Source organism: Phoxinus phoxinus, assembly GCF_949152265.1.
Source record: "Phoxinus phoxinus genome assembly, chromosome: 23".
Taxonomy (NCBI): Eukaryota; Metazoa; Chordata; class Actinopteri; order Cypriniformes; family Leuciscidae; genus Phoxinus; species Phoxinus phoxinus.
In genome coordinates, this window is record NC_136898.1 from 20,259,110 (window position 1) to 20,278,721 (window position 19,612).

At 38.3% G+C, this 19,612-nt stretch overlaps 1 protein-coding gene across 4 annotated transcripts in view; it reads left to right on the plus strand.

Annotated features, from left to right (window-relative positions):
- The window catches only part of rabgap1 (RAB GTPase activating protein 1), an 89,803-nt gene that overhangs the window by 22,339 nt on the left and 47,852 nt on the right, over positions 1–19,612 (plus strand). For all 4 annotated transcript variants that reach the window (XM_079599339.1, XM_079599336.1, XM_079599338.1 and 1 more), the window contains 9 exons: positions 466–673; positions 763–937; positions 2,351–2,508; positions 3,809–3,919; positions 4,267–4,333; positions 13,448–13,550; positions 14,467–14,636; positions 14,907–15,066; positions 15,177–15,270. In XM_079599339.1, the coding sequence (XP_079455465.1) occupies positions 466–673; positions 763–937; positions 2,351–2,508; positions 3,809–3,919; positions 4,267–4,333; positions 13,448–13,550; positions 14,467–14,636; positions 14,907–15,066; positions 15,177–15,270 (1,246 nt within the window). The remainder of the gene's footprint in view (positions 1–465; positions 674–762; positions 938–2,350; positions 2,509–3,808; positions 3,920–4,266; positions 4,334–13,447; positions 13,551–14,466; positions 14,637–14,906; positions 15,067–15,176; positions 15,271–19,612) is intronic.

The following is a 19,612-nucleotide window of genomic DNA, read 5'->3' on the forward strand; positions in this document are numbered from 1 at the left end:
GTTTACCATCCATTTTACTTCTGAGAAATTAAATGTGGTACATTTTGATTTCATGTTGATTTTACATGACTGTTCGCAACCCAAGTCTGTTGTCACTTGTGATGCCACATTTCAAAGATTTTTTTTTTGTTTTGTGTGTGTGTGTTCAGAAAATTCAAAAATAGCCAATAGTAAAATCTTGTCATGGTTTTATTCATACAGAGAAAAGTAGAGTCAGTGTGATGCATATGCAGGTAGTGCCATCTGCTGGTCATTTATCGAGGTGCATATACAGTATACCTGCTTAATTGTAGTTATGACAAATAAATATGTAGGCACTATTTATTTTGGTGTACAAAAATAATTGTAAACAATTAAGCAGATTAAAAGGTTTTTAAGATTATGAGAAAGTGTGTCCAAAACGTTGACATGTACTTTGTAAAAGTTTCATTTTAAAGCTTCTGATTGAGTGTGATCTTCCTGTAGATGAGCCCTCTGACTCGAGTCCTGGTACCCCTGTCCCGGACGAGGACAGCGTGGTGTTCAGTAAGCTGACGTATTTGGGCTGCGCATCAGTGAACGCCCCGCGCAGTGAAGTGGAGGCCCTGCGTATGGTCAGCATCCTCCGCAGCCAGTGCCAGATGCCCCTGGACGTCACCCTCTCCGTGCCCGGAGTCTCGGAGGGCACCGTCAGGTACGTTGTGAAGGAAACTGGAAAAATATTGGTTTAAACACGACGAGAGACGACCCATCAAAGCATCTTGCTCTTGAATGTTCCATCAGGCTGCTGGACCCTCAGACCAGCACTGAGATTGCCAACTACCCCATTTACAAGATCCTCTTTTGTGTTCGCGGCCATGACGGCACGCCGGAGAGCGACTGCTTCGCCTTCACCGAGAGCCACTACAACTCCGAGATCTTCCGCATCCACGTCTTCCGCTGTGAGATCCAGGAGGCGGTGAGACACACACACAATTGCACTTTACACATGGATTGGTTGAGGAAGTTTGTGAGGGAATTTTTGTCAAGAAATGTCCAGGTCATATTTCACTCTGAAAAAAAATATTAAAAAAATTATGATAATATAAACATAAAAACACATAAATAATATATTATAAATAAATATATTTTATATAGGATAATGTTTGCCTTTTTTTAGGACCATTAAGAATTATTTGGAATGTGACATTATTTTCATGACAATTAAGCAAATTTTCCAATGTTCAATATCGTTATGACTGAGAAATTATTTTTTTATAAATATTTGTAAAATGCAATTACTGTATTTCATTTATACTGAATAATAATAATAATAAAAAAAGGTTTTTGGTATTATGGTAACAAGCTTTTTATTATTATTATAATAATGGGAATTCTGGGGGACAATGTATTTTAATTGTGATAAAAATCACAACGATAAAAATCTAAAAATAGGCATATGTTTTTCTTTTGATTTTGGGGTCAAATATAATCTGGACCTGTTCTCCATGAGATATGTGCTTGTGTCATGAATTTTTTCTTGCTGATAGAATGGTTGCAGTTTTCTGGTTTAGTCTAAAGGGGGCGCACATGTTTTTAGTATTTGCTCTGTGATCAAACCTTTTATTTCCTCTCCGTGTGACAAGCTTACCTGTGAAGTTAAATTTATCCCGAAATGCTCCCAAAATGATCCAGTTCCTCTTGTACAGACATGCTTAGCTTTAGCGAGAACACAGCCATGCAGACAAACCCGCTATTGTCATTTAAATTCACATTCATTTTGTTATTATGCATGATATGATGCAGCCTTGAACACTATAATTACATATGTAATTATATAATTACAAACCTTTTATAGTACAAAACTATTAAAGTCATCATAGAACGCAAAGCCGTGAATGCACATCCTGGACGTGGAGTGATGCGCTTCAATGTCACCTGAGCAATTAGACTCATGGACTCTCACTTCACATTCAAATATTTATAGATGTTAGTTTATGTTTAACAGTGATGAATATATGTACACACATATTTGATGGCTGTGTTAAAAGTCAAAACTTCTCAGTTTTTTACAGCACTGCTGACTCTGTTGGCACACTTAAGCATTGCAATGGAGATTTTTTGACTTCGAAACCAGTGGAGAAACACTAGTCCTGTGGTTCTCCACTAATGTGTCCTTGGAACCCACAGTACCCCATTACAATATCCCAAAACATAAGAACACTGATCCTGAAGGATATGATTTCTATTTCTATCTTTGTGTGTTAATGAGAGTGTTGATAACCTGAGAGCAGAGCGACTGTGAGTCACTGTAATACAGCCTGTGTCACTGGAGACTGTTTTGACTCTGAGAAGTGTGTGTGTGTGTGTGTGTGTGTGTGTGTGTTTGTAGGTCAGCCGGATACTCTACAGCTTTGCCACAGCTTTCCGCCGATCAGCCAATAAAGCGCCGCTCTCAGCCAAGGGTCCGCCCCTTACGCCAGACAGCGACGTCTTCACCTTCACCGTCAGTCTGGAGATCAAAGAGGATGATGGGAAGGGCACGTTTAGGTGAATCGCCTTGCTTCTCTCCCTCCATTATAGTTCATTCATCCACACCCCTCCCCGCACATATCCGCGTTTAACCCCGGAGGGTCTCGTCTCTAACTGCATAATTGAATTAGGTGTTATTTTCTGCTATCCAGCCTTCGGAAGTAATCAGCCGTGTTTTGATGAAGGAAACGATAAAAATAGAAAAATCTGCAGTTCCTCCACCTCTTCTTCTCTTTCTCTGAAGTGTCGACACATGCTTCCTGTCATTTATCATCCCTCACATCTTCGCCTCATTCGTCCGCCCTGCACAGAGATCTATTAACACAGATTTGCTGCAGACCTGCAGTGGAAAGAACTCGCTTCAAAGGAAACATTACCTCTCTCGACTCGTTAACGTATCTGTAAAGAAGCATTGTTCAGTGTAACAAGCACTGACACACAGATCCCTATGTGTGGAATATTATCATTTTGAATATTAATGATATTATTACAGTTACATTAAAAATAGAGCAGTTTGAAAACCTTTTAGCGGCCTATATAGTGTGTTTACACTGGCTTTTTCAATGCTGCACAGAAAAGGCAAAAAGAGAGAAAAGTATTTAAGGAAAGTGCCCAAAATAACCTCAACGTCTCCATCAGCACGAGTTGATGCTCCAGAGAGACTGTCCCTGTTATAAATGGACTGCAAGTCACTTTAGATAAAAACGACAGGACAAAATGACAGAATTACCTTGAAAGGTCCTTTCGCTCCATTGGGATGCAGTTTTTTACAAAGATTTAGTTTTAGACTATTCGAAATACACATTAAATTGATAAAGTGACAGTAAAGACATTTACTTTACAAAACAAATCTGTTCTTTTGAACGTTCTGTTCATCTCAGAAAATGTAAAAATGTATCACGGTTTCCACAAAAATATGAAGCAGCTTTTTACTGCGTTTCTGGTCAAATAAATGCAGCCTCGGTGAGACTGAAAGACTTCCAAAAACATCGTATCAACTGCGGTTGACTAAAAATAATCTAATTTTATAGTCGTATTTATAATCCTAATTTTCTTAATTAAATCTACATTTTTGACCAAAATGTCACATCATTTTCAACAACATTTTATATTCAATTTATGATAATTTCATTAAAAAATATATATAATAATAATCATCTGACGAGAATCCCCAATGAGAAAAATGTGAATTCTCCAGATAATTTGGAAAACATGCTTAAGCGTCATCAAAATAATAACTAAATCTTTTCATTTTGTGGTGAAATCTGGGAGCTTCACCCTAGAGAGCATTTAAAAAAACTTTCTTTGTGTCCATCAGTGCCGTATCAAAGGACAAGGACAGACAGAGCTTTAAACTGCGGCCAGGCATGGACAAAAAAATTGTGATCTACGTTCAGCAGACGTCCAACAAAGAGTTGGCAATCGAGAGGTACGTGCTTTACACAGGCTGAGAGGACATCCTCATCCAGAAGAGCCCCGTCTCTCCCATTACAGCCAATCATTCATTTATTAATGATAAACATGCACTGAATTATGTGTTTTCGGAGCTCAAGTGTTTCGGGCCATGAGAAAATGGAGGATGGTTTTTCTCCATGGTGACTGATGTTGTGTTGAACTGAAGCCAACCCTTCCTGAATGCACAGCTGTGCTTTTCTGTTTATATATGTTTTCTCAGGCTCAGCACACTCCGATGGGTGTGCGACTGTGCAGCTTTACAGTTGATATGTGGAGTTCCTCTGTGGTTCTGTCGCAGTGAGGAACGTGTTTGTGTTTCAGGTGCTTCGGTCTGCTCTTGAGCCCGGGGAAGAACGTGAAGAACAGTGATATGCACCTGCTCGACCTGGTAGGTGGCGTAAGACAAACCTTCAGCTCTAGTTTTGGATTTACTCCACTTATCCGTAGGGCTGGGCGATATGGCAAAATAATAAAGATCTAGATTTTTTTTTTTCCAGAACGATTGACTGATTCACGATTTCAATGATTCAAGTCACATTCTCTTAATTCACCATCTGGTTAAACAAACATACAAAAATTAAATTGAAAATGCATCACACCCGAAGTGATCAACATGATTTAAATGCGAAACAAATACTTATTTGTAGAAAATATGCATGCAATATGAAGGGAAATATTGTACAAACTTAATATAAATAATATAAAATAAGAAAAATGCTAAATATTTCTTAGCCAAAAAGTAGTTTTAGAGGTAAACCGAGAAAGACTTGGACTTTAAGAGTCCGAAATTTTACCATGCGTTTTTTTGTATTCGTCATCCTAAAAATTCGTCACACACAGAAACCTTGCACACTGAGTCCGATGCGTTCATTAAACTATTGCGGAAAAATTCGCAAAACAATACAAAATGGAGGTCCTAGCAGTGAGGGTGATTTTGTTGTCCTCTCTTATTAAAAAGAGAAGAAATAGGAGATATTGGGTCCATCCAATCCTGAGATTGCGTAGAAAGGAAGGAGAGTTGGCGTTCGCTTGTACGGTGGCTCTGAATTGTCAAAACACCTCTCTAAAGGCTTGCTACAGATGCAAAAAACGCAGAAAATCGAACTTGATCCGATTTCTTTATGACTGACAATAGTTTATTAGGCAGTGTGTAAACTTGATTGACATGAGGTCGTATTTTGGATGAGAATTTTGACTCGGTATGCAAAGACATAATAATACTAACGTGAATTGTTATTAAAACATATGAAAACTGATCCTGAAGAATAGAATAAACATCATACCTGAATGCAAATCCTTCCCAGCTAACACACGATGTACCGGTTACATAATTTATTGGTACTTTTTGATATTTTTATATTTTAATTTAATGAATAATTGACAACGTAACTTGTAATTACATTTGCTCTTTATATAGTGAAGTGATACACCGCATGCGTCTCCTCATTTGCGCTCTGCAAACACAGAATAACATCTGAAAGGATTGGAAAGTTCGTTTTCCTGAGGTGAGAGAAGTTAAATGACACCGTAAAATAATGACACTGTGTTACGGCTGGCTCCCATACCGTAACACAAAAAGAGGCCAACAACAAATGCTTAAACAATACTTAAATTTATTGTCCAACAAAGCAAACAGTTATTAAACAAACAAAAGAAAACCGACGTCTAGGGGAAAAAACACGCGCGTGTGGTTATTAAATAAACAAACAACATCTGACACTAACCAAAACAATAAGAGAGAAAATATATATATATAACAAAATGGGTATTAAATGAAAAGGTGGGAGAAAAGTGAGAGACCTCACTCAAAAGTGCGCTGCTCTTTATACTGACACTCATTAATTATATATTAAATACACCTGTTGCCCAACTAACACCTGCACTGTGTAGCAGAGCCAGCAGGGGGAAAACAGGAAGGCGTAACACCTCCCCCACAAAAGTATTCCTCTAAGGAATGCAAAAAACAAAACAAAAAGAAAATCTAAATTTTCACTGAAGATCCCACTCCACTTGGTTCCTGATTCCTGCTTCCTGGGCCCTAGGAAACAGGATAGAGAAAGACAAGTAAAGAGGAAAAAAAACAAACAAAAGAGAAGAGACAACAGAATATACAACCTCATGTCCGGGATAGGGCATCGGCAATTACATTTTCCTTGCCCCGGATGTGTTTAATGTCAAGGGAAAATGGTTGTAAGAAGAGACTCCACCGCATGATCCTCTGGTTACGATTCTTCATTCGGTGTAAAAACACCAAAGGATTATGGTCAGTATAAACCACAATTGGACTAGCAGACGACCCCAGATAGACTTCAAAATGTTGGATAGCCAGAACAAGAGCAAGTGCCTCCTTTTCCACAACAGAATAAACTCGCTGGTGGACATTGAATTTCTTTGAGAAATAACAGATTGGATGTTCCACTCCATCCTGACTTTTCTGTAACAGAACAGCTCCCGCTCCAGTGTCGCTAGCATCCACCGCTAAACAAAAGGGTTGAGAGAAGTCTGGTGCAAGAAGGACAGGAGCACTAGCCAACAGTGCTTTGGCTCCATCAAATGCCTGTTGAGAAACAGTGGTCCAATGAAAAGATACTTTTGTACTTATAAGATCGGTCAAGGGTGTTACAATGGATGCAAAGTTTGGGCAAAACCCACGATAATATCCGGCCATTCCCAGAAACCTACGCAACTCTTTGCGATTTGTAGGCACTGGAAAAGCACAGATGGACTCAATCTTAGCTTCAATGGGACGGACATGTCCATTTCCTACTATTTTACCTAAGTAGGTGACGGTAGCTTTCCCAAATTCGCATTTTGCCAGATTTAAGGTTAAAGAGGCCTCCGTCAAACGAACAAATAACTCTCTTATTTGGGCTAAGTGATCCGACCAAGATGAACTGTACAAAACTACATCGTCCAAATAAGCGTCACAGTCAGATAATCCAGACAACACCTTGTTTATAAGGCGCTGGAAGGTGGCTGGAGCATTTCGAACCCCAAACGGCATAACACGATATTGGAGGAAGTCATCAGGTGTCACGAATGCAGACAGTTCCCTTGCCCTAACAGTCAATGGAACCTGCCAGTACCCTTTTAACAGGTCAAACTTGCTCACAAACTTTGCAGACCCTACTCGATCCACACAGTCATCTATGCGGGGTAAAGGGTAGCAATCAGGCTTAGTGACGGAATTAAGCTTGCGATAGTCGGTACAGAATCTGTAGGATCCGTCAGGCTTATTTACAAGGAGACAAGGGGAACTCCAAGCACTAAAGCTGGGTTCAGCCAAGTTGTGAACTAACAAATAACCAACCTCCTTCTTCAACAATTCCCGTTTCATGGGGTTTACTCTATATGCATGCTGCTTAATTGGTAAAGCAGAACCCACATCAATGTCGTGTTCAATCACTGTAGTACAACTAGGCACATCAGAGAACAAGTTGGGAAAAGACTCCACCAACTGAAGAATGTCTCTCTTCTCAGACTGCGATAAATGTGGTAAATGATGGACCAACTGTAGATATATCTCAGAATTATTCAATCGTCCTTCAATAACTCCTCGAGAAGGAAAGTGAACTCCATCATCTCCATCGCAACTCAAGAAGGAACTCTTTGTAGAGGAAGTCCCCTCCCCACTCAAATGTGAAGACTCATCTGGCACAGTAGTTACTAAACCCACGGAAGATGCAGGAGGAAAGTAAGGCTTTAACAGATTTATATGGCAAACCTGCACTCCCTTGCGTCGTTCGGGGGTTTTCAAGAGATAATTCTGTCCAGAAAGACACTTAAGAACAGGATAAGGACCTGCAAAACGGGCTTGAAAAGGGTTACTTACTAGTGGCAACAAAGCTAATACTTGGTCTTCTACCTGAAATTTCCGAGACACTGCCCGCTTGTTAAATAACCTCTCCATCTTACTCTGCGACTTCCCCAGTTTTCTCTGAGCAATTGCTCGAGCCTCATGCAGCCGATATCGAAAACCACTAACAAAATCCAAAACATTTTTGGAGGGTTCAGAAGGGATCCAGTTATCAGCTAGCACAGCAGTGGGACCACGAACTTCATGACCAAACACCAAATCATTTGGACTGAATCCAATGCTTTCCTGAGTAACCTCTCTAACTCCCATAAGCAACCAAGGCAGCCCCTCCTCCCAATCAGACCCAAGCTCCACACAGTATGACCGTAGCAATGACTTCAGGGTCTGATGAAATCTTTCAAGGGCCCCTTGACTCTGAGGGTGATATGCACTGGAAATGTTATGACTGATTTTTAATTGTCGCAGAGCCTTCGCAAACTGACGGCTCATAAAGTTAGAGCCCTGGTCAGACTGGATAACTCTAGGAATGCCAAATGTTGTCATAAAGGCAGTTAAAGCTTTGAGAATAGATTTTGCAGTAATGGACCTGACAGGGTACGCAGCTGGATACCGAGTAGATAGACACATAACGGTAAGTAGATACAAATGACCAGTCTTGGATCTTGGTAAAGGACCTACGCAGTCCACTTGTAAATACTCAAATGGTTCTGATATCGCTGGAATAGATTGGAGAGGAGCCACAGGGATTTTTTGGTTTGGCTTACCAGTGAGTTGGCACACATGACAAGTTCTAACATACTTTGCCACGTCTCTTTTTAAACCAGGCCAAAAAAACTTGCGTTGCAATCGATCGTATGTTTTCCTCACTCCCATATGTCCAGCCACTCTATCATGAGCTAACCTGACCACAGACTGCCTGAATTTAAGAGGAACTACCACCTGGACATAAACCTTAGTAATGGGTTCAGACTCACTGACCCACCGTCTAAGCAACATACCATCTTTCAGAAAGTAGCAAGAGGGTAGCTGAGTCTCAATATCGCCCTCGACACAAACCATTGAGAACAAAGGTTTAAGAGTTACATCAGCTAACTGTTCTTGAATCAAGTTCTCTCGAGAGACATGAAAAATAGAAGATAAAAACCCCTCTGATACTCCCTTTTCCCGAGAGACAGACTCCTCAGAAAATAAATCAGATGAATCTGAAACAGTGTCTTCTGCCAAGGTCATACCAAGTGGTTCACCTTCAACTGTCCCATCATCAACCTGATTTGATGGAACAAACGCACACCGATCTACATCATCCTCAGAATTAACAGGTAACGGTTTCTCCACGGTTTCCTCACTGTCAAGACGTAAAGAAACTTCACTTTCACCCAGCTGGTCAACTTTAAGTTGTTTTCCTCTGGCTCGGGTGACAGCACAGGAAGGAAACACGTGGGGAAATTTCCGACCACATTCATCAGGAACATCTGCAGACACAGGTGAAGAGACTACAACAGTAGATGGTACAGGTTTTGATGTTCCCCAAACATTCCCCTGAGCAAGATCATTCCCCAGGATAAAAGAAACACCTGGCACAGGAAGGCAAGATCGTACTCCAACAATAACATCACCAGTTACAAGATCAGATGTAAGATGAACCTTATGTAAGGGGACTTTTGAAAAAGTCATTTCTATTCCCCTAATCAATACATCCCTCCCGGTTGCAGTCTGACCTGAGAGTGGAAGAACTCCCTCTAATAAAAATGATTGAGAAGCTCCTGTATCTCTCAGGATCGTCACAGAGACTTTTCCTTTTTGACCTGGCAGAGACACAATGCCGTTAGTAAGAAATGGAGCATACTCAGTATAATTATCCCTTACATCTACCTGTGTTGAGATCCCCTTCCCAATCTCAGAGTTCTGTTGACAAACATGAATCTCCAGCGGTTCAATTCCAACCAATCCAACTGGCTTAGCAGATTTCTTTAACGAGTTACATTCAGAGATTTTATGCCCAACTTTATGACAGTAAAAACAGATCACCTTACCCTTTTTATCTGATGAAAAATTCTGACTCACAGGGGGCACCCTTGACACAGTGTTTGACGTACTCACTGGAGGCGTCCACCGATTCTGAAACGACTTTCTACTCTGATCGCTTGAAACTCTATCAGGAAAAGAAACTCTATCAGGAAAAGGAACTCTATCAGGAAAAGAAACTCTATCAGGAAAAGAAACTCTATGAGTAAGAACAAATTCATCAGCCAACACAGCTGCATTAGCTAATGTAAGGGCCTTCTGTTCATTCAAATAAGTAGACACAGACACAGGTACACAATTCTTAAATTCTTCCACAAGAATTAACTCTCTCAACTGGTTCAAGGTTTCCACTTTCCGAGACTGACACCACCTTGTAAACGCAATATCTTTTTCGCGGGCGAATTCAACATACGTTTGTTTCTCAAGTTTTTTATAACCACGATAACGTTGGCGATAAGCCTCTGGTACCAACTCATACGCTCTCAGAATGGCTGTTTTTACTTGTTGAAAATCTACACTCTCTTCTTCCGAAAGAGAAGAAAACACTTCCTGAGCTTTCCCCGTCAGAACACACTGCAGAAGTAAAGTCCAGACTTCTTCTGGCCATTTTAGAGAAGAAGCAACTCTTTCAAAATGGGCAAAATACTTGTCAACATCACGTTCACAGAATGGAGGAACCATCTTAATGTTTCGACCAACATCAAAAGAAGAATGCACAGCCCGAACAGATTTAGGAGTTTCAGCTGTCTTAACTTCCAATTCAAGTTCTAACCTCCTTATCTCATACTGCCTATGTTCACGTTCGCTCTCACGTGCATACTCCAACTTTTTCAGCTCCAATTTTGTACGTTCACGCTCCTGTTCAAGCTCTAATTCTTTTAACTGAATCCGTTTTTCCCACTCATGTAATGCCTGAGTACCTTCAAACGATAGTCTCTCAGTTTTAAACTGTGTTTGTTTCTCTGTAAATGTTAAAACTCTTTCAATATGAGGATATTCTCCTACAACAAGAATTCCTTTGGCTATCAACTGGCTTTTAACAGCCCTCAACAAATCCTCCTTGCGCTTCTTATCATCACTATTCAAAATGAGTCCATGACTCTCTGCGATTTCTAAAAGTTGTTCTTTGGTGCTTCTTTTTAGAACCTTCTCAGAAATTTCTACATTCAAATCCTCAGTAGACGTCATTTTGAACAAGCATAAAACTCACACAATGAAGATAACCCAAATTATTCTAACAGAACCTCCCAACGAAAAGTGTCAGAAAACAGCCAGCTCAATCCACTATAACACTAGATTAAAGTTACTGCAACCATTCTAGTGTTCTACACGTGGACAATAAATCAATGCACATTTGCAATAGGAATGTGTAAAACCCTGCATAACCACTCAATGCAGTGCTAATTTACTCACAGTAAACAAATGGTCATACTCAATAGGTCACAACAGCTGTTTCGAAATTATAAATGAATCATCTATCAGCTGCTATTGTCCCCAAGATTTTCGTGTAAACAAAAAAAAAAAAATTTTTTTTTTTTAACCCGTCTACACAAGCATCCACTTCCTATATAAAATGGCAAAAATGAACATAACCACACGCGAAAAACATGCTCTCTTTATAATCAAATTAAGCAAAACCAAGGGAGAAAAAGTACTCACCAGGATTTCCATTGGCTTTTACATCTCCGATATGCCTGCCTGTTGAAACTATACTTAACCTAGCTAGTCTTCAAAGGATTGCTGGGCTCGAGGCGACTTGAAACGCTGAACCTCGTAACAACCGTTCTCCAAATGAGATCAGCTGCGCGAGAAGCGTACCCCCACCCAGGATTTCCTTCCGAAAACTCCAAAATAAAATACAAAACAAAATCAACAAAACAACAAATAGTGTTCCGATGGAAGGGCCGCTCACACGCAACCCAGCTGAAACACTCTGTCTAACCGGAGTGAAAGCCAATCATCACAAGAAATCCTGAAGAGACTTTACAAAAAAATAAATTCCCTCAAAACAAATGCTCAAAATCCCGGACGAGCCCCCATTTTTATGTTACGGCTGGCTCCCATACCGTAACACAAAAAGAGGCCAACAACAAATGCTTAAACAATACTTAAATTTATTGTCCAACAAAGCAAACAGTTATTAAACAAACAAAAGAAAACCGACGTCTAGGGGAAAAAACACGCGCGTGTGGTTATTAAATAAACAAACAACATCTGACACTAACCAAAACAATAAGAGAGAAAATATATATATATAACAAAATGGGTATTAAATGAAAAGGTGGGAGAAAAGTGAGAGACCTCACTCAAAAGTGCGCTGCTCTTTATACTGACACTCATTAATTATATATTAAATACACCTGTTGCCCAACTAACACCTGCACTGTGTAGCAGAGCCAGCAGGGGGAAAACAGGAAGGCGTAACACACTGACATATAACTCATCTGACAGGCACTCTTTGCTTAAACTGCGTCTCACAGAAGAGTCAACATTTATTTCAAAATAAAAGTCTCGCATCAGTAATTCTTTGATTACATACTCTTACATGCGTAAATTACATGGTACTTCAAAGTTTTTTTTTTTTTTTAAGTCATTTTAAAGTAAAATTACATATAATGCAATGTTCATCTATTTATTTATTTTTCATTTGTATATGCTACGCTAATCACCAATTAACAGGTTTTCACAGTAATCTTTTTTTTTCTGTAAAAATGAAAAATAATTGTAGCAATATTATAGCTGATAAAAGGAAATGGTTAATAAAACAAAAAGCCATTTATCTTTTAAATTTGTAAATTCGTCATGTTAAAATACATTTTAATGTTAATTAACACGTCTGAAATTACAAATTGTTGCTAAAAATAGCACAATTCTAAATGAATTATGTATTAATTTTACTTAATGTGACTTTTTTGTAACTAATACACTTAAGGTTCTCTATCCTAAAAAAATAAAAGGAAAATAAAGTTTGCATCCAAATTAATTTAAAAGAAATGTTTTAATATGACTTGTTGTGTTTGTTTGCTTGGTTTTATTGTATTTATATGATATTTGTATTTTTGTAGTTTAATTTTTGCCATGAAAATAGCCTTAGATGCTGACGTGGCATTAAATAAAACTATCTATCTACAGTATCTGCAGACACATGAGTGTATCAGGTTACATCATTTCAAGGCCCTGGCCGAATCTGTCGACTTTTACCTGCATATCCTTCACTGACTTTTTAGGAAAGTCTGCAGGATTCTGGATTTATAAAATGTTATGAATGACAGACATACCATTTCTCTGTTAGTCTGTGTATTTATTCTGTGGTCAGTGACCAAGCAAGGATACATGTGAGACAAGTGGCCAAACATTTCTTTGGGACAAACAGACAAAGTGTTTTCTGTGAAATGCGTCCTGTAGCTACAACTAAACTGTGCAACATTTCAGTATGAAACCGCTTCTGCTTGGCCCATGTGATCTGGAAGTGTTGTCCTCCATCATGTTAGTTCTGTAGACAAGGCCAGTGATCAGCAGTTAGGATTAACACATCATTCATTGTGAATGAACCACAGCTACAAATGAATTTCTGTGAACTCATGATTATGTTTGACTTTAATTTCGTTTTATCGTCTCTTTCTCTTGGCTCTCCTCACCTGCCCTCCGCTCATCTGTTAGGAATCAATGGGCAAGAGTTCTGATGGGAAGTCTTACATCATCACAGGGAGCTGGAATCCCAACACTCCTCAGTTTCAGGCCGTGAATGAGGAGACGCCTAAAGGTACAGACCCATAGACAGTTTGCAGGAGATTATTTTTATGTTTGACGTCTTCTGATGCTGATATTTTTGGAAAATTGGAATTCAAACCATAAGTGAGCCCCAAAAATTTGGAAAATTCCTACTGAAATTCAAACGTCAGATTTTAAAATCATACATCATCTGCCCAATCAGATTAGAGCACTGTTGTACAGTAAAGCAATACAGGTTACCATGCAGGTCTATGTTCAAACACGGCTCAACCAATCCGAATCAATGACTGGAACTGTCGGTTTTATAATAGTATTTATTCTCCTTCATTTCAGTTATTTTTCTTATTTATATATATATATATAAAAATTATTATTTTTATGAAAAATACATCTTATTTGTATAGCACCTTATAATTATTAACACTTACAATTATTTGTATTATTAAATAAATTAATTTAATTTGTATAGCAACTTTCATGCAATGAATGCAGCTCAAAGTACTTAATGATAAAATGATAAATTATTATTAATAATAATAAATAAAAATACATTTCATTTGTTTAGCTCATTTTGTACATTGATGCTCATTTTGTACATTGACGTTTTGTTGATGCAATTAATAATATATAATAATAATAATAATTTTAACAATTAGTTTTCTCCTGATGTTTGAAGTACTTTGATCTGCATTCAATCCATGAACGTTTCTATTCACATAGAATAGAGTTTAATTAATAATAAAAATGCATTTTATTCTAATAATTTAATTAATTAGAATTTTTCTATTATTATTAAAAAAAATTCTTAGAACAACTACAGTAATAATAATAATAAAAAGCCAAACTTTATTGGAATTCAAGAAATGATTGTGAATGACATTATGCATGAACTCATGTAATATGAGTACGCTTTGCTGACCGTCTGTTGTTTTACTTGTGTGACACAGATAAGTTCATGTACATGACGACGGCGGTGGACCTGGTGATCACAGAAGTGGAGGAGCCCGTGCGGTTCCTGCTGGAGACGCGGGTTCGAGTCTGCTCACCCAACGAGAGGCTCTTCTGGCCCTTCAGCAAACGCAGTTACACCGAGACCTACTATCTCAAACTCAGACAGGTGAGGACGAGCACAGATCAGGGCTTTTCACTGGAGAACCAAAAAATATGAGACACAAAACCCACTGAGTTCGCTAAATACAGTGAAGCTAACAAACTCAAGTTTCGGCCAAAATGTCACATTTCTGCTTTCAACTATTTGAACCGTCATTCACATTAGGAGGACTGCGTGTTTGCTAGGTTTTGAGACAAGGACACGGTATGAACGAGCTTATGGAGACACTGGTCTGTCAAAGATTTGTGTGTAACTGTGCCTTCACTCTGCTCTCAGATGGAGAACAAGGAGAGGAAGAGTAACTCAGACACGCTGTATGAAGTGGTGAGTCTGGAGAGCGAGGCGGAGAGAGAGCGGCGGAAGACCACAGCGAGCCCCGGCATCCTGACGGCCGGCTCTATGGTGCCCTCCCCTCCTGAGGATGATGAGGAGGAAGGTGAGCGTCATGTACATCAAGAGTCCTCCAGGAATTCATATACTTCAGCATGTGTGAAGATTTTCCTGAACCTCAGGAACGTGTCTCTTTCTCTCCCACTGTCCTCACAGATAACGATGAGCCGTTACTGAGTGGATCTGGAGACGTGTCTAAGGAATGTGGCGAAAAAATCCTGGAAACTTGGGGAGATTTACTGTCTAAATGGTGAGTGCTTTGAAAACAAGTGGAAATGAAGGCTCAGGGTTGAAATGTGTGAAAGAAATTACAACAGAAGATTGTTATTATTAAATATATTACCATATTGGTAACACTTTACAATAAGGTTTCAATTGTTAACATTAGTGAACTACATTAACATGAACTAACAATGATCAATGATTCTACAGCGCTTATTAATCTTCGTTAATGTTTATCTAAACATTTACTAATACATTTTCCAAAGTTGAATCTGTTAACGTTAGTTAATTCACTGTGACCTAACATTAACATTTTTAATAACTAACATTAGCAAAAGTTTCTACCGTTCAAATGTTTGGGGTTTGATACGATTTTTGAGTCTCTTATACTCACTAAGACTGCATATATTTGATCAAGAATACAGTAACATAATAATGTGAATATTATTATAATTGAAAGTAACGGTTTTCTTTTTTAAAATGTAATTTATTCCTGTGATCAAAGCTGAATTTTCAGCATCATTACTCCAGTCTTCAGTGTCACATGATCCTTCAGAAATCATTCTAATATGATGATTTGATGCTCAATAAAAATTTCTGATTATTATCAATGTTGAAAACAGTTGTGCTGCTTCAGAGATCTGTGAAAACCAAGATACATTTTCCCTCAATATTCTTTGATGAACAGAAAGTTCAGAAGGACAGCATTTATTTGAAATATAAATATTTTTAACATCTTAAATGTCTTTACTGTCACTTTTGATAAACTTAATGCCCTTTGCTGGATAGAAATATTGCCCCCCCCCCCCCCCCCCCATTAAAAACAAAACACATCTATTAAATCTATTCTTTATTTACTTGCATTTTGTAAGGTGTTCATTTTAGTCAGGCCACAGGTGTACATTTATGAAACTATTTGCTGGAAAAATTATTATTTGAGCCACAATGCTGTTGTTTAGGAGACGTGGCACATTATACAATTATACATTATACATTATGGCACAGATACAAAGCTTGGACAGATTCCTGTGGAGATTAATAGTTGCACATTAGCATTATGCACATTTAGATTAGAGATTGTCTTGTCCGCCTCTTTCTTCCTGACAGTGTTGAACCGCTGCCGTATGCCTTTTTATGCAGAGAGGCGTTAGAAAACCGGCCGAAAATCAAGAGCTCCCGTCCCACACATTCTTTTCTTTTTCTATCTCCAACCATAAAAATATCTCCACACACACACACACACACACACACACACACACACACACACACACACACACACACACACACACACACCATTTCTAATTTAAGAAGTCATTCATGGGAGGGAAATGAGAGAGATATTTTAATGTAGAGCACTAGCAGAGACTGGGGGATGAGGGAATGGTCAAATACAGATAAGGGTCTTATTAAGATTATTTCACGCTCCCATTACTCTTATTGTTGTTAATCAAAACCTCGAGATGAATTCAATTAAAACCCCCAGGAATTTAATTACAGGCTTGCGACTGTCTCTGCACCCTGAAGAACACAGCTGTCTCTTTGTGTGTGTTGTGCTCACATCTGCATCTAGTCCCTAATTTTCCTCCTCTTTAAGCCCTTGGCTCTCCTTGTTTGGAAGCTGAGATTTACAGTCATTCTGTTGTTAAAGGGCTCATGACATGGATTTTTTATTTTTTTAATATGTTCCTTGAGGTTCACTTATAATGTTAATGACGTTTTTTATATATATATATATATGCGGAAAAACAATTATTTTCAACTGAATGTTTTGACGTCATTGCACAGGAAACCGTTTCAGCGCACACTCGCTATTGAACGCAAGTAAGTGTTTTGAAAATATCATCCATGTATAACCGTCATTTCCAGACAAAGCATTATGAAATCATTTACTTATGGTGTGTGATGAAGCTGCTGTCAGATTCAGTAGTTGCTGCTTCATCTTTCAACAAAAGCTTCTTTGCGATCTCTCCATTAAACTGGCTACGTTTACTAAAGAAAATGCTCTGAACAAACATATAATCCTTCGACACGATCCGGGACGCCATCAAAATAAACCATACACTTGTTTCCGACTCTGGGATCCTTCCCGAGTCTGTACAGAGACACAAACAAGCTGTTTAAACTGGACGAGTCAAAGCGATTGTTCTTTCTCTCTTCCATTTGTCCTGTTGTCGGCAGACTCAAGTGTGTGAAGTCCATCAGAAACTGAACTTGTTATTATAATGGCTCTATTTGTGTTTGACGTGACGCTCACGTCCGGTTTAGGCAAACGTCAGCGGTCAAGCGACTGAGCGACAGTGGGCGGGGCCTATGGTGTGATGATGTATAACTATTCGTCGATGTCTTGCTCTGGAGGCGGTCATATGCAAATATATTTGCCCGTGTGATGTCACTGATATCTAAATATCAAAACAAGCTATTTTTGGAGCTCGATTAAATAAATGCTTTGTTTATACCGTATTTTCTGGACTATAAGTCCGGAACCAGGACCAGCCAAACTATGAAAAAAAAAGTGTGACTTATCAAAATGAATTCTGACTGAGATGAACCAAGAGAAAACATTACCGCCTACAGCCGCGAGAGGGCGCTCTAGTTAGCGGAGTTGTTCAGAAGCGACACCGAGGATGCAGAAGTGAATGGATTCAGTGATGAGGAATGAGATCACGGGAGCTTGGTGAACTTGCTTACCGGTAACTTGTTGGACTCACTGGCTTATGTTAATTTAGCCTATTCAGCCTCCCAGGTATATGTTCTTTATGCTGTTGTGTAGCTGAATAACTGTTAATGTGTTGCGTTAACATACCGGACACCTTCAGCCTGTTGTTCTGTGTGCTATTGTGGAGCTGAATAACTTGCCTTTCCAGATTAAATGTCTGTACTTGGTCTTGGATTTTGTGAAATAAATTTTGAAATAAATGCGACTTATAGTCCAGTGCAACTTATATGTTTTTTTCCTATTCATGACGCATTTTTTGACTGATGCGACCGGAGCGACTTATAGTCCGGAAAATACGGTAATGAGGATGTTTTAAGGTATAAAACTTGTAGTAGGGTGTTTAAATGGTACAAAGACCTCTTATATGTCAAAAGATCAAGACAAATTAGATTTTTTTGTGTCATGGCCCCCTTTAAATTAATTGACTAAGTAGTTTCCAAACCATTTTAACTCTAAACTTCTCTAGTTTGGAAAATTGACAGTAAATATGAAAACTACTGGCAATGTAAATAAAATGTGAGTCAAATTAAATTCCACCCCTAGAGGCTGATGATTAACTATAAGATCAGAGTTAACATATTAAAAGTTGTAATGCATATATATATATATATATATATATATATATATTAAAAACACTTACTGTGATTATTTTAATTCCTTTCTGCTTTGGAACAATATTTTTGTTAAATATTTAGTAATATTTATATTAATTTATAATGTTATGTATTTATAAATGCATTTCATTTGAAAAAAACATTTATTCTGATTTATCTATCTGATTTTAGTATTTGTAATAACGATATGCTGTCAACTTAACTTAACATTGAAGACTGGAGTAATGGCTGCTGAAAAATCATAGAAATAAATGTACTTTTTAAATTTATATTATATTTTATATTTATATTAAGAAAAGTTATGTAGTTAAATAAATGCAGGCTTGTTGAGCATAAGAGACTTCTTACAAAAAACATTAAAAAAATCTTTCCAAATCTGCTTAAAAATGGGTCACTATGCATGAACATTTGTGGCATAAAACGTTTTGGTCGGTCATGTTATTTGTCATAGTAATAGATTCACACACATGACATTAGTAAATAAAATCCTCTTGTGTTAGATAAATAGGTCAAATAAGTGACTGCACAGCTGCTGGAGCCCCGGCCTCTGATGTTAGTGCTTCCCGGTTCAAGAACGTTTGGTTTAAGGGCCTGGTGTAAATTGCATTAATAAACACATTTGCTATTTCCTACAACAACAAAAAACACAGTTCTACTGACTTTGTATTTGCACAACACGTGTCTCACGCTTATGACAGTATAACGTCATGCCATAAATAAAGCAATGTGTTGCACTGAACAAGTTCTTATTAGAGGAAACAGTTTGCAGTTATAATCCCAATTGAGTTTGTCAGTTTTGAGTGATTGGCAGAGTAAAATCAGTCGTAAAAATCCCGGAGGGGAGGTTTGTGCACGCTACAACACAATGGAAATATGCACTTTCCTTTTAATCAGCAAAGGAAAATGGGCACCAGCGACATTTAAGACATGCCATAAACAAATACAAATACATGCTGGTAAACATGCAGACCACATTCAGAGATTGTGCCTCTAGCAGGTTAACGTGGTCTTATATAAGCATATCTTTAGGAAAAGGTCCT